This window comes from Azolla caroliniana, unplaced genomic scaffold, assembly GCF_043228905.1.
Source record: "Azolla caroliniana isolate FFs.n. ecotype wild unplaced genomic scaffold, voAzoCaro1.0.p SCAF_1, whole genome shotgun sequence".
Classification (NCBI taxonomy): domain Eukaryota; kingdom Viridiplantae; phylum Streptophyta; class Polypodiopsida; order Salviniales; family Salviniaceae; genus Azolla; species Azolla caroliniana.
The window spans coordinates 33,757,922-33,781,974 of NW_028230436.1; the positions used below are offsets into that span (position 1 = coordinate 33,757,922).

Sequence of the window (24,053 nt, forward strand, 5' to 3'; positions counted from 1 at the left end):
CTTGCTTCTCGCTTCTTGCTTCTCTGTGGCTGAGATATGAGTGGCGTCGCGCCGCCTGTCCATGGCTTCACCGCCTCCTCCTGCGTCTTCTTCCTCTCCACCTCCTTCTTCATCCTCCTCCCTTTCTTCTTCTATTGGTTTCTGTGGACCCACCCGCAGACATGGGTGGATCACTGCTGTGGCACCGGCGGCGTGGTGGACCCCTGCCGTCGCATGGCCCATATCTCCCATCTCCTGAAGCTTGGCCAGATCTTGGCCGTCGCCTCCACTGCTACCCCCTCCTGGCCCCTTCCCCTCTCCTCTGTCCTGCTCCTCCTCGCCGGACAATTCCTCAATCTAAGGTTAACCCTCTAAATTATTATATATATATATATATATATATATATATATATATATATATATATATATATATCATTAGGTTGATCAATTGTGTACTCTAAATGCATATGATTTGTTCTTCTGTTGGTTCATCTTCATGTCCATATATATATATATATATATATCATTAGGTTGATCAATTGTGTACTCTAAATGCATATGATTTATTCTTCTGTTGGTTCATCTTCATTTCCATATAGGTTCCTGTCTTCAGGGTTCCTATAGCTCCAGTGTTTACTGAACCACGTCTTATTCAAATTTGTATTTTTTATCATCGTCTTTTGGGTTCCGCAGCCATAAAAAATTTCTAAATGTGGTTTAAGCAGAAGAAATTTCTTGTCTTTTGTTCGTGAATCAGAAGTTTAGGAATCGTGTTTCAGCAGGAGATTCTCTCTTTTGTTACTGGATCAGAAATCCGGGTTTTAGGACTTAAACATCATATTTTTGTTTTTTTTTTTGTTCTGAATGTAAGTGAGGATCTAGAATCCATTTTTTCTTGTATTTTTTAATGTTCTATTCTGAAAGCAAAACTTGGATTTCCATTTAATTAAATTCGAACAAGAAATGTTAAAGTTTTTTTACTTAAGTATGTGTATATATATATATATATATAAATCCTTTGCTTACAGGATCACCCTAGCTACTATTTTAAGTCTTTTTCTCTTCACTTTCAAACATACAGGGTATACCAACTACTGGGTGAAGATGGTGTCTATTATGGAGTACGTTTCGGTAAACAAATACCATGGGTTCATGAGTTTCCTTTCGGGTATATGAGGGATCCTCAATATGTTGGTAGTTCTCTAAGCTTATTGGGTTGCCTTTGTTGGGTGCCATGGCCTTATGTGCTCATTTGGATCCTGGGCTACCTATTTATGAGCTATGTGGAAAGTGCCGAGGATATTTCATCTCGAGCAAAGCTTCCGAAGATATCAGGCTAGGTATCCATTGTGCTTTTGATCCTCATCTGTAGATAAAATCATCCATAACTTTCTTGTTATACTAATGTGAGAGAAACATGTTCGATGTTAATGAAGGACATTTTTCAAGGGAAATAAACTGGTCTTTGTAAAAACTACACAAAGATGATGCGAACAGGTAGTTTTGGCAAAATAGTTTGGCCTTTTTCTTCCTTATTTATGAGAGTTTTAGCTTTGAAGCCTTTTTATTGTGAATGTGTGATTTATTGTATGTGCCCTTTCTTCATTGTGTGATTGGCATTAAATCTCCATGTCAGGCATCATTGGATATTTCAGCATAAAGAGGGCCAAAGATGCCATAATGAAACCGAAGCATTGTAAGACCCATAGCCCAAACCCTAGAAATTGTGGCGTGGTGCAAGATCATAGCTTCTGTAGAACTGGAGCTATTTATGGGATCTAGGGTCTGGGTTTAGAGCCAGAGCAATCTTGCGCAAAAGATTTGACCCTAACTCCATAGCTTGCAACATTTATACCCTTCTTTTAGAGTTTGAACCATGGGATTCTCTTGTAACTCTATTATCAGGTTTCGTAGATCATGTTTCTGGACTTCTAAGGATGCTAAGATATCATTATTGTCTACAAAGACACTGAAGCAAAGGCAATGAAGTGATGGCACCTATCTCAGCTAGATATCATCTTGTGCAAGCTTACTGTAGCTCTAATAAACCACCACAATGCAAGAGGAAGAATCAGGATAGGTTTTAGTCAAAATAGAAATGAATGCGGAGGAATCAAAGGTAAGGAAGAAGCTAGGAATTAGCAAAAACCAATGCATGTATAAAGAGTATGACCAAGGAGACAAGGAAGAAGCCAAGAATTAGTAAACACCAAAGGAATAATTAGGAACCGAAGAGATAAGGAAGAAGCTAGGAATTAGCAAAAACCAAAGGGATGTATAAAGAGTATGACCAAGGAGGTAAGGAAGAAGCCAAGAATTAGTAAACACCAAGCATGGATAATGAGTAAGAGTTGACCAATGATTGGGGATGGCGATACCACTCTTTGTGTTTGCTAGCATGCCACTTTTCTTGCTTAGTAAATCCAAGAGTGCTTTAGTTAAGTGATATCCTAATATAAGTAGTATGTGAAGGAGTAATCAATATTTGGGCAATAACGAAATAATGCTTTCTCAATCAATCAAGATTTGGGCACAATACACAAAAAAGTGACAATCTTAAAGTTTTTCTTAATTTTTACTAAAATTATTATAATCAGAGCAACAATGTCAATAAATTTAGCATTAAATGATCAAAGTTGCTTTAAGGTAATCAAAGTTGTTGCTAGTTCATACAAGCTTGCTTCCAAATTATAACTAGAATTAGTAAATTAATTTTTAATTATTGGTTAAAGAATATGCATGCATTTTATCTCAAGATCTATGGGATAATTCAAACAAAGCATGTAAATTATAACGACAATAAATTAATATTTAATTATTGGTTAAAGAATAAGCATGCATTTTCTCTCAAAACCTATGGAATAACTCTAACAAAGCATATACACATATTTCCCCCCAACCCCAAGTTTTCTTTTATACATATGAACGCCCGTATTGTTTTTATATCTCCCCAATTGAGATCGTCAAACCCCTCTCAATGAATTACAGGTGCAAATTGAGGAATTTTGATAATGGTCAATTCAATCTTGCCATTTTCTTTGTATAATAGTAAATCCATTCCCCTTCTCGTTTTTTGGTTAAGATATTATGTATGTTAAAACCTTGTGACAATACAAAAAACAACCATTGTTGATCCTACTACAATATTCCCTCCACGGAAAATGTGGTTGTAGGGCTTACTTTTGGAAACTTTCCTTTCGGCCTACGTACTTGATGCAGTCTGTACTCCATGAAAACAATGAATCAAGAACCCACTTATACTTCATGATCCTCAATAGTTTCCTCTATGAACAACGCCTTTTTGCAACACAAATGATACATCATCATGTGACAAAACATTGGAGGCTCCTATCACACATTATGTTGCATTGGTTGCACCTAATTGCAAAACCATATTATTTGCCAAACAAGGAAACCATATGCATTGGTATATGTTAGAGCCCACCTTGTTGTTAGTAATCCAAACCATTGTTTTCACACGACTTCATTCACTTGCTTCAATGTGAGATGGGACCATGAGACTAGTTAACTATATGCAATTTGTCCTAAACAAGTTCACAAGTTTAAGTATGCCACTTTGATACAATGCTTTGCCTTTGATCATATTCACCTATGGTTTCCCCACATCTTCCAGTGAACCCAAGCTTCCCACGATTTCTCTCATCAACCACAATGTCTACTCTCGATTATGATATGCATTATCAAAGCTTGCAAGAACATTAAGAGTTTGCGACTCACTTTCACATGGCATACGTGAAATCGTTATGTTTTCGGAATGAGAGGTTACATTTGGTCTGCGAACACGATTGTGAAATCTATCTACTCTCTCTCTCCCCACTCCTTTGACGTGCAAATGTTTTGATTTGTTGTAAGTTTGTGACAACTTATGGGAAGCCTATATTCGTAAATTCCCCAAATTCATCACCACCACCACCATCATAATACTGCTTCTTCTTCTTCTTCTTCTTCGAGGTAGTGAGTAGTTCTGTTGTTGTGACCCTCGCCATAGCCATGGCTGCAGCGTACAAACCATTCCTCTTCACTCGGCTCGGCTCAGGTATGCGCACGCACAAACACACACACACACACACACACACACACACACGCACGCACGCACGCACGCACGCACGCACGCAAAGACGCACATAAACACACCGGACTTGCTCCTCCTCCCTCTCGTTTTTCCACAGTAAACAGTTTATTCTCTTGTATTTTTCTAAATTTTCTAGATATCTTTGTACCGTACAATTCTCTGGTTACACAAGGAATATCTTCACGCCTTGAGAGATCAAAATCGTGCGAGCTTGTGTGAACCATGATCTTATCGTCTTACTACTCAGCTTTGAGGAAGCATATGACAAAGTTGGTGTGGAGCTTCACAAAGAACTGGCCTCCCTAGTATATGGATCACTTATGAGTATTGCACACTATATGTTGTATGGTTCGCTGAGAGATGAAATGATCAATCTGAGTTTTGTCTGGTGAAACAATGATATTCAAGCAGGCATTTCTTCCAAGAAATGGAACATGGTAGATAATATCATCCATGGATTATATATTAACATACAATATGCACAATTGACAAGGAGATGAGTGATAATTCAGGAGACTTCAAAGTTCATTAGAATGGACCTCAAGGAAATGCCTTTAAGTTAGACGTGTCGACTTTCATGGCCATCAGTATACACTAGTCAGCATTATAATCCTCTATATTGGATTGTCATTGAGTCCTTTATTGTGATTTGCAATACACTTCCATTATAAAATCTTTTCATATAAGGTAGTCTGATATAAATATATAACGTCTTTGAAACCAGAAATGACTGAAAAGCTCTTTGTAAACAAGAGTAATGTGAAAGCTTTGGGAAAGCAGGAGTGACTGGAATATGTTTCCGATTATCAGACTCCTTGATTGTAAAATTGGACTACCAGAGATGGATAATTATAAGTTGAGATCCAGAGTCATTGCAGAATTTTTGAACAATGATGTGGCAAGCTGTGGGACAAGAGGTTTGGTCATGTGAAGTGACCCCCAGAGGTGACCAGGAACTGTAGAAAAAAGAGGCCTTTATCCAATCTCGGACAGGTTCCCTCAATTAGTAACTCTACAGGAAAGCAACATTTTCTGATGTGCATTCAAAATTCCTAGGATTTGATGGAGGGGAATCTAAAGTGGCCTGGCAATTGCTGAGAAACCTGCATGGAGAAGTTTAAAATGCAGGAAAAGAGTGTCCTTAATAAACAGTAGAACAAAGAAAATGCTTTTATGGCAGGGTTTGAAGGGGGGGATCATGGGGTTTGTATGGATTTCATGGAGGTGAAACGGGAAGACAGGAACAGTAAAGCTTCTAGAAGAAGGATCCTTCAATGATTAATGCATATAATATAAAGCCCTGTTTTCTTATAAAAAAGACAGAAAAGGAAAGACAAAAAAAATAGTGTCTTTTTTAGACTTGTTAAAAACATTTATTGTGGTGTGCATCTTTTCTGTATCTGTTGACTGTCCCTTCCTCTAATTTGCAAGTCATTCAATGTATTTGGCAGGCATAGGACTATTCTTGAGTGAGGACAGTTGTTTGAAACTTCTATCAAAGAAGCATGTAAAAGGAGTCAGAATTGCTTCAGAATTTGTGCAGACGTAAGGCATCATTTCTATTTCCATGGAGAATTTATTGATGCAATACATTAGTACTGGTGTTGAATAGTTTTTTTTTTGTTCTACTGTTCAAAATTTCTAGTTTTGTCTCTCTCGTTTCTTTTATTCCTCTCCACACATAAAATTCTTGTCTAACCATTCTTTGTACTTCACGTCTCAGTTTGTCTAATTTCTCTTAAGTTTTCTTCACTAAAGATTAAATGAACATTTTAATCATTCAGAACATATATGCAGCTTTTGTTCTTTAAATATTTGAAATTACATTGCAAATGTTTTCACACCAAGCTTCAATCAACTATCCATTGAGCGGTATGAATAGGATACCTTTTACAAATGCTATCCATAGAGCAGAGAGGCTAAGCATTCCTTGGTCTAATGTTTGAAGGGTTGGCTTCAGTCCTATTTTGAAGCACAGCCTTACTGTTTTTGCCCAGAAGATTGAAAGTTTCAAATATTTGTTTGCAGGCTCCATAGCAATCAGTTCACAGCGTTGTGTATCTCACGAGGTTAGCTTCAATCTTGCAATCATTAGTATCCTGAGAAGCATTAACTCATTGATTTCCAGCTTTAACAATGTATCCGTCCACTATCATGTTCATACACTATCTCTCTATTCTTAAATTGATGCAGCCAAAAAACTCCATATACAGACAACTAAGTGCAGATCGAATGCTGCTGATATGGATGAACGTTCATTCAACCAATTTCGAAATGACAGCATGGACCCTAAAGATTCAACTACTGTGCGTCAGCAAGAAATTTCATTGGCAGACATGGGCATGACATCTATGGGAATGAGTGAACAGGAATCCGATGATTCCATAACTTCGGAAGCATCTACTTCTTTCAGCTCTGAGGATTTACTATTAAGGTCATTTTCAGGCAAGAAGCGGTTCAAGAACAGATTTCTAATTTTGGCAAAACTAGGTACAACTGTGAAGAAACAGCTCGAGTCTTTCTTCAGGAGTGAAATCAGGCAACGAGCCCTAGTTACACTTCTAATGCTTATTGCCATGCGTGCTGGCCATTTCATACCTCTCCCAGGATTTGACCGGCGTTTCATGCCAGGAGATTACCTTGTGTATCCGACAGGTGCATAATACCTCTTTTATTTGCACAGTCGCTGTATTGAAGACAGTCTCATGTAAAAACTGGCTTATTTTTCACTTTTTTTATAAAGTTGACTTAGAGCCATTTTTTGATTTACAGAAGGAACTGGTGACCTTGTGCCAGAAATGAGACTATCTCTTTTTCAGCTTGGTATAGGACCATACATGGGCGCCTCCATTATCATGCAGGTTCCATCTTGATCAAGGATCTTTAATAAATGAATTGGTATTTTTCATGCAGCTCTAGCTGGACCTGATAAATGAAATGAAGGGATATGCTAGGGGTCTAGAGGATTGAGTAATAAAATGTTTGAAAACAATTCAGAATTCAGTGTCTTTAACTATACTGTAAGAAATGAAACATTTATCCTATTACACAGGATATCATGACCACCTGCCAATTTGGATTTTAAGGTCGTTCATTTACATTATCTCTACCTATCTGAAGCTTTGTTTTGAGACATAGCAAGAATGAAAGGATTGCCTGAGTGAAATCCTAAAAATCCAGTATGTGTCAAATATAGGTTGATCTTAATGAGTTGTCTGTGTCACCAGTCTCCAGAAAGACAAAAATCTTATGCATGCAAAAAAGGCTTAGGATGGAGAGCTCGATGTATGCAACAAAATAGCCAAACAACCATATCAATGTATCCATCAGTTTCAATGAATGTTGAATATTGTATATTCCTTTTTGTTGCGATAAGTATGCTTAACCTGGTTGCAATTTGCTAGTGGCGTTCGACGTGTGCTTATTTAGCAATGGTTCAAAGAAGAGGTTTTTCTTTCTGTACTATGGATGAATGGTAAATCTGCATACCATAAGTACTCATCAAATATACATTTGTGTGATTGGAAGTGTGTTGTTTATCTCCTATATAAGGTTCTTAACTGGCAGAGGAAACATATATTTCCAATTTAAGATAAATTCTGAGGAATATCGGCTGATGAAAGACGTTTCCTAGAGAATAAGAGTTGTCTCTCTGGCTATTACGTAAAGTTACTAGCATGAAGGAGATGTGTATTTTCGGTTGAAATTGCAAATGTTTGTTATCTTATATTGATCTCCACCTGTATAAAATGAGTTTTATGTTATGCAGTTTCTTAATTATGTCAATCAAAGTTAGGCTGCATGGCAAATGATTCTTGTACAGATAATGTGCAGTCCTGTTAAAACAAAATTCCATTGTCATGAAGCATATAGGAAATAAAAGTAGGTGTTCCTGGTGGATCCAGTGTGTGACTCCTAGAATAGAATGGTTCTTGGGATTTATCCATTCGCGGGCTATGGTAATGAGGTACTTTTCATTACAGGTTCTTTGCTATGTTCTACCACACTTGATCCGACTACGGAAAGAGGGTGCGGAAGGTGTGAAGAGAATCAAACAGTACACGTGAGTAAGAAATGAATTTTAAATTTAATGATTGTTAGAGGTGCTAAATGATTAGGCCACTCAAATTCAGGGAGAGATTGGCCCTTGCAATTGCTGTTGTTCAAGCATTAATTATCTCATTTCAATCTGTCCCATATTCAGTGTATGCAGCAAATAACAGGTTTGCGAATCTCATTCTGATTTACCATGAGAATTTAAGCTGTGAGTCATATTTCAAAAAAAATCTTTCAAATTCTTTTTTCTTTATGGAAAATTGATTGCATTTATACTCCAGATTCCGGTATCTGGTTATGAATACCACACTGATGTCTATTGGAGCCTTGTTAATCAATTGGATCTGCAACCAGATAACGGATTACGGTTTTGGTAAATAATCTCATTGGGTATATATTTGCATATTTTTTTCCTCTACAGAAATAAGAGGTAGTTGTGCAAATGAAGAATCATGTGCATGTTTCAGAGCTTTGACATCAACGTTTTAGATGATATGAAACTGATGAGAAAGATAAAGAATAAACACAAAGAATATCTAGCCACAGCATTAGTTCACAAATAATATGTTCTTACTCAGGAATGCGAATAACAATCCATAATGGCCGCTAGCCACAATACCACAGCTGGCCCTTTTTCTTGATTACATTTATTGACGGAGTGAAACAAATAAACTAGTCTCACAAGTGCATAGTGGTATTAGTATTGATACTCAAAGCACCATGCAATGCTAGTATCTACTCATTTCATTATCCTCATGCATAGTGATCGTACTTCTGTTCAAATTCAAAATAGCATGTGCTTATATTTGTATCACCATTATTCAGAACCTAAATCACATATTTCCTTCATCGTCAGGGGTATTCTTTTAATAATTAAGCATGCACAGAAACATAGCATTTAGATTCAATTTTGGTATGGTTGTGTGGATTATTTCTTACATTTATTCATATTGTTATTGCAGGACAGGGACCATCACTATTTATATGTGTAAACATTTTGACAGGCTATGCAGAATCACTATATAAAGTTGTGTCAAGTCTCATAAGTGAGTTAAATCAGCAGTTCTCTTTTCTTAGGGTATTGGCTGATTTTGTTCATAGGTTGATTATGATAAGACTAATGTTTGGATATTTTCCACAAATGTAATTTTTTGTTTGGTCTTTTAGGCCATTCAGGCATCCTAAAAGATGTTAATATAGACGTCTTCCTATCATAGGGTATCTGTAGACACACATACATTATATATATCTGCATATTTATGTCTAGATAGAGATAACACTCTCTATCCATCATGGAAATTATTGTAAACCTAGATAAACTAAACCAAAGTTTACCCTTCATTAACCTAAGTAGGTAATACAAAGCGACAAAATGTTTGCTAATGTTCTCGTGAAGCTGTCTCACTTACATGCATTCAAAGTCATATATCTCGTTTATGGCCTAATATGGGATGCTTGTGTAAATTAATTATTAGGTAATTCTTGTGAGTATTGAGAGCTTATGTGAAGAGTTATGTGAAGAGTTGTAATCTCATGCTAACAATGTCAAAGGTAAAGTTAAATACATTGAATGGTTTCATTTTGCAAGTCATAGACCAACAGAAAGATTTGGTTGAAGTGTTATGTCCTATATTTGATTCTGAACTGAAGTAAACTGGAGTTAAATATCCCAGATAAGTTTGTCCCTTAGCTCAGCTCTGAACCTTGAGAAAATCAATGCAGACACATATATACATTTTGCAAACAATCGTTAGGTTTTTAACTGGGTTTCAGCAGGTCACTTCTAAAGTTCTAAGGTTTCTGTGGTTCACCCACAAGTTTAGGGTTTCAGTAGGTCACATTTGCATTTTATTTTTAGCAGTCTTTTGTGGAGAAAATGTGTATCGCCTTCTATCATACAAGCTGCAATCTCCTGCTACTTCCATTGTTTGATTTGTTGGGCTCAAGGACACCTTTTTTTGCACCCGTATGTGTTCTGGCCAACTGGGAAACCTTGAGACATGATAATGATGTGGATACACAGTCCTGAGATTGCAGGGAACCGCCATCTCCTCTATGAATGAGCATTTGCCATGGTCAACATTGTCCTTTTATTAAAGTTTTTGCATTTTTGTGTCTGTTTTTCGTGGGTCCAAGTGTTCTGACCAACTTGGACACCTTGATATGATGAGGACGCGCATACACTGCCTGGGGATGCTAGGGAACTGCCATCTTCTTTATGAAACATCCAATTGTGGATTATCTACATGGTCCGTATGTTTAACCTTTTCTGCACCATTCTGCCTGTTTTATGGGCCCTTCCTAATGTTTCGTCTATGGGGAGATCTCTGTAGCTTCTACTCTTCAGCCACACTTTACCTACTTTAACTTTATATTCCATGATTCAGTATCATTTTTGTATTGATACATCATGCCTTACATACTACGATGTTTATTCTCCTCTCAATTTTCAAGTTTGTCTTTCTTCATGTGATTCAAATATTGTCAATGTTTTGAGGATTTAAATCCTTAAGATTCATTCATCAAACTTAACTGATATCTTAGAGTGTCATTCTCCAATCTTTCAAGTGATAAATACATTAAATGTTCCTGTTTGTTTGCATTTCCTTATGCCATTTCCATTTCCTCATCCTCGTTTCATATTCATTGGAACTAACGTAATCTATGCTGGCTCCTTGGTTAACTTATGCTTAGAGCTTGATGTATCAGTCTTTGTGGTTGGAACTTGTGTTCCACACTAGATCCTGTTTCCTCCACTCTCAGAAGTTCTGAAGACCAAGGATTACCCACTAGAGTTGATGCATTTGAGACATGAAGACATCTTTTTGAAGGGGCAGACTTTTTAGGAATGAAGAAACTCAACCTCCAAAAATATATAATGTATATTGAATATATTTATATATTACATGTTGAGCTCCTCATTTTTATAATCAAAATACATTTATCATGTTTAATATTAATATGTCTAATCGTTTTCTCATCCAATTTTGCCGCCCCAGTGAAATGAAGTTCTTGGCTAAATCAATTTTTCTTTTGACAGATGGAGGTGGAAACTGGGGTCCTACAGTAATTGCTTTGTTTGGATTCTCGTTGTGCTTCACAATATGTGCAGTTTTGACATCCTCAGGCCATCGAAAGGTGAAGCTTCAGTATTACAATTTTGGCCTTGCTCCTACGGTTAGGTTAGTCTGAAATTATGTCCCAGTTTTCCTTATAAATCTTATTTTCCGCATTGTTCTGGAAAATTCATGATTATATCCTACAACTACTTTCAGCTGATAGTCTGAGAATTGCCAGTATGTGTTTGGTATATTATGAACCTTTGACACCTTGCACTTTGTATTATTTTCCAGTTCTATGGCTCAATCAGTAACTGAAGTAGAACCATATATCCCGTTCAATATCAATCCAACTGGAATGCAACCGCTTCTTGCAACAACAATATTGATGTCTCTTCCTGCATTTGTTGCAAGGTCTGTTTTGATATGCACACTTTTTTTGTCGTTTGGATGGTGGTGATTTTCATTTCACATTTTTTGGTGATCTTCAGGATATATGAGAATCCGTTCTGGATAAAACTGAAGGATGTCTTAACACCAGGGTCATCCTCAAATCCCTTTCTATACCATCTAATTACTGTGTGCTTCATCAACCTGTTCAACATTCTTGACTTGGTATAATAACATTAACAGTTTAACATATAAGGTATGTCATGCGAGGCAAGACACTAATGTTAAGATCTTCCATTCAGGGGAATGTTCCTGTAGAAGTCAATCAATATTTAATGAAAATTGGGGCAAGGATACCAGGTATCAAGCCTGGGTACCAAACTGTAGACTACCTGACAAAAGTTCAAGCTTCGACTAGATTCTGGGGTAATATTAATGAAATTAATAGTACTCCATTACAGCTCAAATTTATATAAACCTTTTCCAAATCTATATCAAGTAGTTCATTATTGTTCAAATTATAGTAACCCCTTCCTCATTATATCAAGTACTTCATTAATTGTCAAATTTATATGAACCCCTTTCAATTTTATATGAAATACTCAATTACATTTTTAAACGTTTTTCAGGAGGCTTGATGCTGAGCCTCCTCGTGATAGCATCAACATTTGTTGACAACCAATTCCGTCATCTTCACCATGGTGATACAATTGGATTTACGTCAATGCTGATAATTGTAAGTCTAATTTCATCATCATCAATATTCAACTTCTCTACACTTTAATAATTTCTTGATCTTTAGAAGTATGCTGGTTGCACTTCATTTTGATGCTATCTTTTATTTTATTTTCATACAAAGGATAGGTTTCTCCTAAAAAACTTTAGTTTCATGGAAGAAAGGGTCCACACATTCTCGTTTGGATCAAGTATTCTCTATAAAACAGTGATTGATCACATGTAAACATATTCCAAATCTGGTTTGCTGTGCATGCAGTGGTCGTGTGTACTTGTCCTAGACATTATTGTCTTTTGATCATTAAAACAACGGATGAAGCAATAATATGCCTAGACTTAATAAGCTGAGTGTCTACAGTTAATATGACCTATGTATGTTCTCTTAACTCTAGGTTAGACATCCTGACCGAGGCAATAACAGATGCTTTTGCAATAGTGACCTGATGATTTATAATACTCTTTTGACTTAATAAGCTGAGTCTCTACAGTTAATATGACCTATGTATGTTCTCTTAACTCTACGTTAGACATCCTGACCGAGGCTATAACAGATGCTTCTGCAATAGTGACCTGATGATTTATAATACTCTTTTGTGGGGTTTCATCTCACACTTGAGGCTCGATCACACAGCATGGGCATATAATACAAGGCATTCAGAGGTTCTATATCAAGTTCCCATGCCACGTTTACATGCAGAAGCCTGTCTAAAGGATTGCCGAATCTTTGATAGGCCCTTTCTGACATTGGCAGAGCACAATGAACATTTGGAATAGGAAATCACTATTTTTTTGATTACTCAGGAAGTGAAGACCAAAAACTGAATGAAAAGGTTAACTGACACATGATCCTTGAGTTGACATCTGGCGTAATGAATAATGTTTGGAACATGCAAACAACAATTTTTGGTTACTCAGGAAATGAAGACTAAAAGCAATGTCAAGGATGGAGTGATATTGCAATGTCTTAGGGTCATAACTTATCCTCCACAATTTCAGAAAAGATGAAGGTATACTTCATCTACAATGGAGTGGTGCACAAACATGACACCTTTAAAATCACTCGTCACTTACACCTCTGGTGGGGTTTTTTACCTGTATTTTACTTTTGGCATCTTCTTAGTGCCAGCATATCCTGTTGGTGAAAACTTCTTGAACTGGGCGGGTCTGTTTTCTTGATGTCTCTCAAAGTCTTTAATTATCTTCGTATGGGAGACTAATTCAGACTTTCAAATTCTCACTGTTACATGTCCTTTCTTTAAATGATTGTAATCTTCAGACGGATATAATGAGTGACATAAGGAAAAAGATTCAGTGATTTGGTTTTTCATCTAACATTGAGAATTTCCCATGGTTTACAAATAAATTGATTGATGAATTCTTAACTTTTGCAGGTAGGTTCGATATTAGATTTGAGAAGAACATACGTGGCATATAATGTTATGCCTTCACTTAGTAAAGTATTGAAAGGCCTGGAGTCCTAACAAAATTTACTTGGTGATTACAAAACAAAAGTCGTGTATTCATTACTTGGCAAAGTATTGAAAGGTCTGGAGGCCTAAAATTCTATATTGTTCTGATGAGGTTTAGGTGATTACAAAACAACAGTTATGTGTATTCATTGGTGCAATTCAGAATTTGTATCTTTAGCAAACTGTAAATGTACCATCGTTTTGCATTTTCAAATACATTATCCTCCAGCCTTTGGAAACGTGGTGGTTCTACACATGCATTGGAGAAATCTGGTTTTTGTTACCCTTCCAGTAATTGTTCTTGGAATCCATTTGTATTAATGCTAAACATACGACTGGGAAAGAGCAATTTCATGTTCCATTTCATAACACAGACAGAGCCTTCAGGATTCTATGCTCCAATCATTGACTGCCTGAGAATGTTGAATTGTGTTCACTATTTGCTGGGTACATAATTGTTGGCGTAATCCAGAAGATGGAAGTAACAAGTAGACAGAATTATAAGGTTGCTCATGATAACAGTTGCTCACATTTATAATTTGCAAATGCTATGGTTGCTCATAACAGTTGAAAGGCAGGTATGATGTCCTGTGAGAAGTGCAACGATTGAAATTTGATTTTTAGTAGTGGAACAGGCGTTATGTTCCTAATTGATTAAGAAACCACCAATTCATTTGAATTGATGACTTCAATTGGTTCGTCTCACCATTTTTTTCATTGTCATCCTTACCAATGATAAGTCCAATTTCTTTTCAAGCAATCTTCAAGGATTAATGTGTTTTTTACCAATCAATAATATTTCTTCTGTGTCTAAATCCATATAAACTAACTCAGAATTTAATTTGCATGATCAATTTCAAATCCATTACCTATTGAAATATATAATCCAAAGTTCTGACAAATTTTTCAACAGAAGTTACAGTTATACAATACAACGGAATTTGAGGAAGCGAATGTGATTAAAAATTAAATATTAAAGATGCTGAGTAGATTTTATCAGTAATTCAGTAATTCCAGGGCACAAGAAATAAAACTCATAGATCTTATCAGTAATTCAAAATTTCCAAGGCACAAGGCTCTAAGACAACTTAGAAACAACTAACGGTGACCTTGTCAAGAGATTAGTTCTTTTTTTAATGATAAAATACCATAAAGTCAACAATCAACCAGAAAGTTAATTTTGAGTTGTGATTTGTGCATACGAAATGCCTCTCCTCAACCCAATCTGCCGTTTCTACAACTTATCTAAACTCACTTCTCTTCGCAGCTTTAAAAAAATTCTGATGGAAAACATCAGATTCATAGCAACGGTTCAATGTTGATTTCTAATATTGAGCATGGATCTGGGATAAGAAAATTTTGTAGTACCTGGTACACAAGAAAGACATGACAAGAAAATTTGTTTAAAGAATGAAATTAGCCTCCATATTTTTCACATCAACCAGAATCTACTGGCTCTAATCCCCATGTACGGTTATCCATGCTTAACCTCTAAATCTCTACCCCCACATAGCACACACTCTGGAATATAATAAACATTCCATACTCAAACTTGAAAAAAAGCATTTACTTACTTCTGGATGTACGATACCAAATGTTCCAATTCGTGATCCCTTGCAAAATATATCTGCTTGTCGTCCTGGGAAGAACTCTGGTTCCTGTCACCATCATTCATTTTTCTTTGTGACTCCTTAGTATCATATTTGAATTAAAATATTTTAGATATGATATTTGAGTTGCAGATTATTACCATGGCAGGTTGGATATAATATCCTGAATTATCTCCAACTGATACAGGATTCACACCAACGACTTGCATGATTCTATCTACTAAACCATGAATCACCTGCAAATTACTAGGTCATTTCAATGTTTCTGGCCTAAGATTAATTTACCTAATTGACAATTTTTTGAAGGTCTCACGAGAAAAACGCAATTTACACAGGCAAGTTTTAAATTTATTATTATCGACCTGTTATTACAATAAAAGAGGAAAACCAACCTCAAAGCCTGAGTTGACATTGCAGTATAAAGCTGCTAAATGCCTCTCATTCTTAGCACCGACATCTTTACTAGGGTCTAACAGAACAACATCCGAGAGCTCAAATAACTGCATGTAGAAGGACATCAAGTTTCAAACTCTACTAATCAGACAGTAACAGTCTGTGGCAGAGTTCTGAAGAGAAACCTTCACAGGACGAGGATGATCCTTATTATGCCCCAATGTCTTTAGAATCCCTGGCAAGAGACTGCTACGCACTACCTAAGAATGGAACAGAAGAGGTTATATCCATCCTTTATATCAAGTACTGTTTTCGTGAATATATCATCACACCTCAAATTCACTGGTACGAGGATTTCCCACGACAACTGCATCACAATCTTTGCGCTTCACCAAGTTAAAATTCTCATCAAGTGAACTTAATATCCAAGTAAGGACTTCTGTAAACCCAGCCATTGCAACCTGAAAATAACTCATAATTTGTTATGCGAATTACCTCAATTAATTCTGGGGTTCATACTAATGGAGTAGAACTGAACTGATGGATGTGATACTTATAAAGGGCCACAAAGTTTTCTGACCATATATACCAAACAATGAAGGGATCAGACCACATATACCTCTGCCCTTAGAGAATCACTAAACTGATTTAAAGGTTGCAGCTTTCCTTGGGTAACACATTTTGGTATTGTTTGTTTTATGTTGTTAAAACCATACCCAATCGCAACATCCTGGAAAAACAAAAAATTTCTTTAATGAGATCTTATTATAATGTAAGATTCATGAACATATAAGATTGGTTTATAATGAAATGCCTAAAGAATTACGCCCTCAAGCTAGAATAGAAAGCTACAAAATGTTTTTACCTCCATAATGTCACATGGATGTAGAACATCACTTCTTGTGGGTGGCACTGATATACGAATCAGTTCATTTCTGTCCTCCAGAGAGGGAGTTTTTGTTGCAGAAAGCTGCATTCTGTTTAGAATTTTTATCACCTGCCAATAGAATAACATTAAGAGTAAACACCTATGATATATGAAATTTAATGTCTAGAAAAAGAATTTCTTACCTGATTTGTTTCAAATTCCACACCTACAGCACTGGAGATATAAGGCAAGCTCACTTCCATGCTCCTTGAGGACAGATCTGGATAAATACTTGAGATTCCATTAGCAGATATAACCTCCACAGGTTCAACCTCAAACTTATTTGTACAATACTCAGAAAATGTCGTCACCTGTAAAAACGTGCAAAAGTTTTTCTACATGCATAATATAGAGTATTTTGCTTAATTATCTAATTTCCCCAGTATTCGAGAAATATAAATGCTATCAGAGGATGCCATCAAGCATTCCATATCGAAATTAAATAGTCACTGCACAACATTACAAAAGAACAGTTTCGTGGTTGGACATGCACGAGCACTATCATTCTAAGACATCATGGCCTTTAAATAAGCTTCTAATTGAAAGGTATTTAAACTTATCTAATCATCATCTTTCTTCTCCTCCTCCTTTTTGTTCGCCTTATGTTCTTTCCCTTCTAATTGAAAGGAACTATTTTATACTTAGGATGTCCACACCAGTGACAACCTAGGGTTCTGAAAATTATATCTCCTCTTTTCTTTTCATTATCAGAAACAAGTGAGTAGGTAGATCTTGATTCTTATAGACATTTGCTAATACTAAATCTGACTTTCTTTCATGGTTCAGGATTGTTCTAGTATAATCCATCCAAAGCAGCAAATTTGACTTGACAAAAGTAAGCAGTTTTGCAGCAGACAGGTGATCTGATTGACGCTGGAGGTCTGTCTATCATAGAAAGTGTCAAACACATACATAAAAACACAATATATAATCTGTTTTAAGGTGTCAAAAACAAGACCATATTCCAAGATATTATATCCCTAGATAGTGATGATCTTTTCTTAGCAATGAAATGACATGAAATTAAAAATAGCGTCTTCAAAATGCCAAAGTGACAGATGAGATCAAGGGTTTCTCTTTGTAGATCTTATGTAGCCTGTAAAGTCAACTGAATCAAAGGCTTCTATGTGTAACTCGGCCGTGATCAAAATAAGATGATATGGGAACAGTGGGTAGAAGTCAGATTAATCAACGATTTATTAAATCCAAATGCAAAAGGCATCTTACCATTGTGTTTAGAACAATCTTAGCTTTAGTCAAATCTGTTGCAGTGCACTCAATGAATACGTTCTTTGTGTTTAGAGTGATTGCAGAATGTGCACCATTTATGATTGGCGGTAATGAAAGCACCGTCCTGACAATACCACGTTCTTGTAAATAGCAAGAAGTTTCAGAAGCATTTACTTAGTATCACACACCCATTTAAATTTGGCAACTCTTTGTTAAAAAGCTGCTGTCCATCTTTTTTCAAGTATCTAATACAAACCTTTTGCTGTCATAAATTACTGGATACACAGGGGATCCCTCAATAATATGTAAAAACTTCTTCAGTTTTGTATCACTCTGCAGCAAAGAAGAAACAGATTTACAAGAGATATAGCCTTAGAAAAGCATTCCGTATTTTATATATTGTAAACATCCTTACTTTATAGAATTCCATTAGTTCCTCTGCTGTGTATTCTTTTGTCTGCAGACATTGAGGTCTCAGTAATTTGGTCATGTTCGATTAGTAAAAGCTGTGGATGAGTTCGGGAAGTGCAAATTTTACCTGTTTAAGAGGAATGAATCTGATATCTGAAGGAGGTAATGCCTGAAACAAAATATTTTCTTAAGCTTCAGCTGTGTTAAAATAATAAAGCCTCATTTAAAAAAAACTATATAACTCTATGGCACATGCCTCGTATGAAAATGGTCCTACTAATGTATCCAAATCATGAGTACCAATAGCAACTAGTGTTCTTCGCCTACAAAAGTAAACAGAGACACATAAGACAGAAAATTTAGAATTTGAGCCACAATTAAAAAATTTGTTTATTTTAACAAAGTTGCGTAGTACTTTGATGAGAAAATGGAAGCAGAATGGAAATAAGACTTTCAACAATTAGGCAAGGAACATAAACATATAACTATGATTATTAATGAAAATATATTACTGAAACATGACAATTTGTTACTTTTGTTGACATAAAGCACAGGATATATTTTACTAGTAATATTACGAGAGAAGAAAAGACTCTATACATATATTAGAATGAGAAATAGAGTTATATGCAAATTTATTTATTTATTTTCTTGGGGTAGGGGCATGGACGGACCATGGGATGTGAAATTGACAAATACCTATAAGTGCATCTAATAAGTTACTGAGACACACTAAGAAATGCATGGACTGATAAAAACATACCCTGAGAAGTAGCTACTGCATTAAGTAAGCATTACGTCAAACTAAATTCCAACCTCATGCAGAAAGTTTCAAATTTACAATTACCTGCAAAGATTCTGATGTAGCTTATCTTGCAAGTCTATGAAGCTGTTATATCGTGCTTCATCAAAGGTAATTCCTCTCAAGATAGCACAAACTACAAAAGGCCTTATCAAGGCTGTCTGCAAGAAGAAAAAAGTCCACATTTAAACAGAGTTAAGACATGCACGCATAGGGAAACTAAATAAATAATCGGTAGGGCTCTTCCAGAAAAAGATAAATCCAAAAAACTATTCAAAGCAAACTCAGGTTATTTGAGTGAGGACAAATTATTTTTCAAGTTAAGCTGAGAAGAATATGAGATCAATTTTTAATCGAACATGACCAAATTACTGAGATCTCAATGTCTGAAGACAAATTATTTTCAAACAAAGGCATCAAAAGAATGCTGCTTGAAGAAGCATAATAAAATGTACAGAAAGACCTTAAAAATAAAGGGAAACAATTTTTATGTTAACGACCATGTAATTACCTCTGCCTTTACTTGCACCTTAACCAAAGATGCAGATGACATATCACAGACATGAAATCTTGGAACCTGCTCCATCTCTTTAAATATGCGGAGGGATCTGGCAAGGCCTTCAAGACTGAGTAGATCATACCTAGAAGCAATAAACAGGAGAATATTGTGGATTATGAATTCCCAAGAGGAAGAAATAAAGCTGTTCACATCATTACAGGCAATTGATTATTATAGAAGCCAAGTCCTCAATCAGATCATATTTTAAATAGATTACCGGAAGAACCTCATCTCATTATTTTTGAAGCAAGTCATATCAGCTTGTAGCTAAACATATTATTGCAAGTACATCCCTATGATATGATAACCAATAATAGAACCTACATAAATATTCTATGAATGCTTTCTCCAGCACACTACGGTTGACAGGAGAATATTGTGGATTATGAATTCCCAAGAGGAAGAAATAAAGCTGTTCACATCATTACAGGCAATTGATTATTATAGAAGCCAAGTCCTCAATCAGATCATATTTTAAATAGATTACCGGAAGAACCTCATCTCATTATTTTTGAAGCAAGTCATATCAGCTTGTAGCTAAACATATTATCGCAAGTACATCCCTATGATATGATAACCAATAATAGAACCTAGATAAATATTCTATGAATGCTTTCTCCAGCACACTATGGTTGACACATATTTCTTCAGCTCAGATCCTTAGTTAAGGTCAATGATACCTGTTTGCTGGAATCTCAATTTTGTAAATAATCTCTTCACCTTCCTCAGCTTCCTCATCAAGATGCTTTTCCTTTCGTACGATGGCCTTCTCTGTAGTCTAGACCACCAAACATATCTAATCTTAGCAGTTGTAGTATATGATTGAATCCTTTCCAAGAAATATATTAATGCATTCTTACGATATCATCCAGCTCAATTCCAAAGTCGAAGCAAAGTTCATCAAATTCGTCATCAGCTATACATTTAACAGTATCAATCCAAAGTAATATTAGAATAATTGATTTGATTAGAAGAAAAACATAGCAAAAAGTCATTTCTAAGTCACCGTATTTTATATTTTCTTATTCTTAATGCACACTAGAACCAATACATCATCACATTTCTACCATCATATGACATGGGAAAGATATTATAATGTTTCTACCAGATTTCGATCAGATTAAATGTTTACAAAATCATTCAAATAAAGCAGATCATTATAGACACAAATATTTTCGAAACCTCTGGATACAAAATAAGATTATGATAGGTGAATATCTAAACAATGAATCCAATAAAAACATGGCCACTGTTATGTGTTGTAAATAAATAAATCTTCTTGAATGGTTAATTTCTCTGAATACAAAACAAGATGATGATAGGTGTATATCTAAACAATGAATCCAATAAAAACATGGCCACTGTTATGTGTTGTAAATAAATAAATCTTCTCGTATGGCTAAAGGATTTTATAGGAGCAATTCACTTATAGTTTTAGCAACCAATATGGTATCAACTATTTGACGTTTTGATGTCTCATCAATAATGATATCAGTGTTTACTCCCATAACAAAATCAATTTCCTTCATTTCAGGGAGTTCATTGGGAGCCTAAACTCACCTAAATCAACCAGGGTCATTTAAGAATCCAAGAAGTTCTAGCACAGGATCATAATCATGTACTCGCAGAGTGGATCATCAAAATGTAAAAAGACAACTTCTTTCACATTGTATGTTTGAAGTAGGTGCTGGTGAACCTCCAATACACACACACACACACACAATGCAACCCTATTGGCAGATATTCAAGGAACATGCAGAAGATATGGCACACGGCCATTGTAGTGGGCAAAAGACTCTGGATACATGATTCTAATGCAACATTTTGAGTTCCCTGAGATGTGTGATAGCTATTTCCAATGTCTGGTAGCATCACCTTGATCTGTACCCCCAATTTGGGAGAAACTCTCTATCAGGTCTTGTTGATTGAGGGGCATTTTGATTATCATGCCAGAGAGTGATGATAGGGTCAGAAGGAGTGGAGGTTGTAATGCAATTAGTCATATGAAATCAACAATTAGTTGCATGAAACCATTCCAGCTGAACTTGTGTTGGACATAATTATGTCTAGTAGATCTCAAAACAGATAATGCCCAAGTCCAAGATTCATAGGTATGCTCAGGAATCACATGATGTAATGAATAAACACAAAACAGAACAAAATGAAAGAGGGGACAAGGAATTTGCGTGGTTCAGCAAGCTGCCTACTTAACTATTTCCACAAAGAAGGTTATAAGTGTAACATAAAAAAAAAACTCAATGTCACTTCCCTGAATAACATGATGGTTTTCAATGTCACTTAAAGAGACTTATTTGATAATATCAGAAGCACCCAAGAAAACAATTTCCTCTGAAATCATTCCTTCTTTGGTGTTCAAGATGCAGCAGCCACTTGTTTAACATGCAAATAGACACTTGCCTGGCATGCAATGGTTCACCCCAATATTAACAAACATTTCGCGAAGTTTAGGAGTATTAATTAACATCAGCTGCATCACCACCACATATTGACGTGCAATACCATACGTTAGTCAGTTTTTGCTGGAGATTCGTTGCTAGAATATTGTCCATCTCCAGACAATCCCAAACATATCCTCACCAAAGTTGTCCAATTGAAGACTTTGGTCACTCAACTATTGTCTATTGGACCCACTACTAGAGCCAAGTTGGGCTATTAGAGGCATTTACAGCTCAGGAGTTAGGCTGTTACATCAACCAGCTAACTGAGGGTATTACTACCATTGAAGGTGCTACCATCGTTACTTTTTCTCATCATACCATCACTTGGATGACCCATGGGAGTACATCAAACAATTAGACCAAATCTTCCTGACTTTGGCCATTCAGCCACCTCCTAATTTTTTATTTTCTCCTAATTTTTATTTGTAATGAGAACTGAAACTTGGGAGTAAATACCATTTCCGACCAGCACATCACTGTCCAAACCTGTTTCTTTACCAATTACTTCTGGCCGATTTGACCACTCAACTATACAGTATTCATTATTAAAACACGTAGGAACACGAAACTGCATTTGGAAGATCAATCAACTACTGAGTATCGTTTATGCTTGATACAATTATATATACTCAAGTCCTGCAATGAGACCTAAAAGTGGGCATGCGTACCTCTATTTATAGTGATCAAGAGACACTACAACATTTGGAAGATCCCGTATTACGATTGAAAGAGTAAATATATACACATTTCCTAATCCAAACAAACATTTTGAAGATTCGGCATTTGGGGAAAACCACGGTTTACACAATTCCTAATGCAAACGATTGCAAACAGAAGCAGCAAACAGAAAGGAAAAGAGAGGAAGTTGTAGAAATTACTGAGGGTATGCTGAAGAGCCTGGAAGAAACGATCACGAACCACAGAAATGGTGGGCATGGTGACGATTACGTTTACTTATACAGCAGCGTGAGGGAGAGAATGTGTGTGTGTGTGTGAATATATAATGGCCAAGCAAATTTATATATCAGGCAGAGTCTTCTTCATCTAGGGTCTGTGAGACACACAGATCACTAAAATAACATATTAACAGCCTTCCTTACACATGAGAGACAGAGAGACAGAGACAGACACAGAGAGAGTCTGTACCCTTTAGGCTTTCCATAATTACCACCATACCCCCCTCCATCAATAGAGTACCCTAAACCTAAATATTGAAGACCATTAGGGTACTCTATTGATGTAGGGGGGTATGGTGGTAATTATGAGAGACATGAGAGAGACGGAGAGACAGAGTTTGTACCCTTTAGGCTTTCCATAATTACCACCATACCCCCCTCCATCAATAGAGTACCCTAAACCTAAATTTCCAAGACCATTAGGCACATCCTAGTGTTTGACACCTTTGATCAATCCCTGCTATGGATCTATTTGTACCATGCCAAGGCGCTCTCCTCTTTACTTAATCATCAAGATAGCAATTATGGATACATATATTTGAGCTTGTAATACCCAGACCACATATTCAATTCCTTGTGCCTTCATCATCATAAGGAACTAAATTAATGTAGGCCTCTTAGGTTCTCTTCTTTCGACTTGGATTATTGTCGAGTGTATTATTTTCAGCTCAAGCCAATATGGTTGCTTCAAATTCCCTTTCTATCTCGATCACCCCAGATGCAAAAGTAATAAATAAAATAGCTTTGGTTAATTCATGGGCTTTTAGATTCCTTTGCCTTGAATTTTTGCTCCCATGTAGTATTGGCATTGTGTACTTCTACACTTAGAAACCTCTCTACATGCTATGAATGATAATATCACTAGTGTTTCCAATTACCTTTATTTCCAAGCTTATACTCGCATAAGCCTATTAGATTTGCAAA

The 24,053-nt window shown here is 36.1% G+C and overlaps 3 protein-coding genes across 3 annotated transcripts; 2 read left to right on the plus strand and 1 right to left on the minus strand.

Moving 5' to 3' along the window:
* PLMT (phospholipid N-methyltransferase) lies at window positions 1–1,475 on the plus strand. Its single transcript, XM_087335378.1, has 2 exons — window positions 1–341; window positions 1,061–1,475. Exons 1-2 carry the CDS (start codon window positions 37–39, stop codon window positions 1,317–1,319), a joined length of 564 nt encoding a protein of 187 aa, XP_087191504.1. The 5' UTR covers window positions 1–36; the 3' UTR covers window positions 1,320–1,475.
* A 2,429-nt stretch (window positions 1,476–3,904) lies between these two features.
* Window positions 3,905–13,809, plus strand: SCY2 (SecY protein transport family protein). Its single transcript, XM_087335384.1, has 15 exons — window positions 3,905–4,036; window positions 5,524–5,617; window positions 6,101–6,141; window positions 6,266–6,727; window positions 6,845–6,933; window positions 8,056–8,135; window positions 8,206–8,295; window positions 8,410–8,501; window positions 9,091–9,174; window positions 11,169–11,310; window positions 11,482–11,601; window positions 11,679–11,802; window positions 11,880–12,003; window positions 12,207–12,313; window positions 13,704–13,809. Exons 1-15 carry the CDS (start codon window positions 3,991–3,993, stop codon window positions 13,791–13,793), a joined length of 1,785 nt encoding a protein of 594 aa, XP_087191510.1. The 5' UTR covers window positions 3,905–3,990; the 3' UTR covers window positions 13,794–13,809.
* A 1,079-nt stretch (window positions 13,810–14,888) lies between these two features.
* LOC147869965 (phenylalanine--tRNA ligase beta subunit, cytoplasmic-like) lies at window positions 14,889–23,179 on the minus strand. The gene is made up of 19 exons (XM_087335385.1): window positions 23,052–23,179; window positions 20,575–20,630; window positions 20,395–20,492; window positions 19,667–19,796; window positions 19,201–19,316; window positions 18,610–18,676; window positions 18,481–18,522; window positions 18,358–18,399; window positions 18,199–18,275; window positions 17,940–18,066; window positions 16,856–17,023; window positions 16,650–16,781; window positions 16,404–16,514; window positions 16,117–16,245; window positions 15,970–16,044; window positions 15,784–15,891; window positions 15,532–15,627; window positions 15,356–15,439; window positions 14,889–15,149 (listed from the first exon to the last, which is right to left on the minus strand). Exons 1-19 carry the CDS (start codon window positions 23,107–23,109, stop codon window positions 15,081–15,083), a joined length of 1,785 nt encoding a protein of 594 aa, XP_087191511.1. The 5' UTR covers window positions 23,110–23,179; the 3' UTR covers window positions 14,889–15,080.
* Window positions 23,180–24,053: the final 874 nt, after the last annotated feature.

What these genes read in the sequence shown, in the direction of transcription:
- PLMT (XM_087335378.1), top strand. Translation starts at nt 37, where the DNA reads ATGAGTGGCGTCGCGCCGCCTGTCCATGGCTTCACCGCCTCCTCCTGC. An exon ending in GGACAATTCCTCAATCTAAG is followed by an intron (nt 342 to 1,060) that starts GTTAACCCTCTA and finishes TCAAACATACAG; the next exon opens with GGTATACCAACTACTGGGTG.
- SCY2 (XM_087335384.1), top strand. Translation starts at nt 3,991, where the DNA reads ATGGCTGCAGCGTACAAACCATTCCTCTTCACTCGGCTCGGCTCAG. An exon ending in GCGCCTCCATTATCATGCAG is followed by an intron (nt 6,934 to 8,055) that starts GTTCCATCTTGA and finishes TTTTCATTACAG; the next exon opens with GTTCTTTGCTATGTTCTACC. An exon ending in TGTTCAACATTCTTGACTTG is followed by an intron (nt 11,803 to 11,879) that starts GTATAATAACAT and finishes TCTTCCATTCAG; the next exon opens with GGGAATGTTCCTGTAGAAGT.
- LOC147869965 (XM_087335385.1), bottom strand. Translation starts at nt 23,109, where the DNA reads ATGCCCACCATTTCTGTGGTTCGTGATCGTTTCTTCCAGGCTCTTCAG. An exon ending in CTACATCAGAATCTTTGCAG is followed by an intron (nt 18,677 to 19,200) that starts GTAATTGTAAAT and finishes TTACTTTTGTAG; the next exon opens with GCGAAGAACACTAGTTGCTA. An exon ending in GATTCATTCCTCTTAAACAG is followed by an intron (nt 18,400 to 18,480) that starts GTAAAATTTGCA and finishes CAATGTCTGCAG; the next exon opens with ACAAAAGAATACACAGCAGA.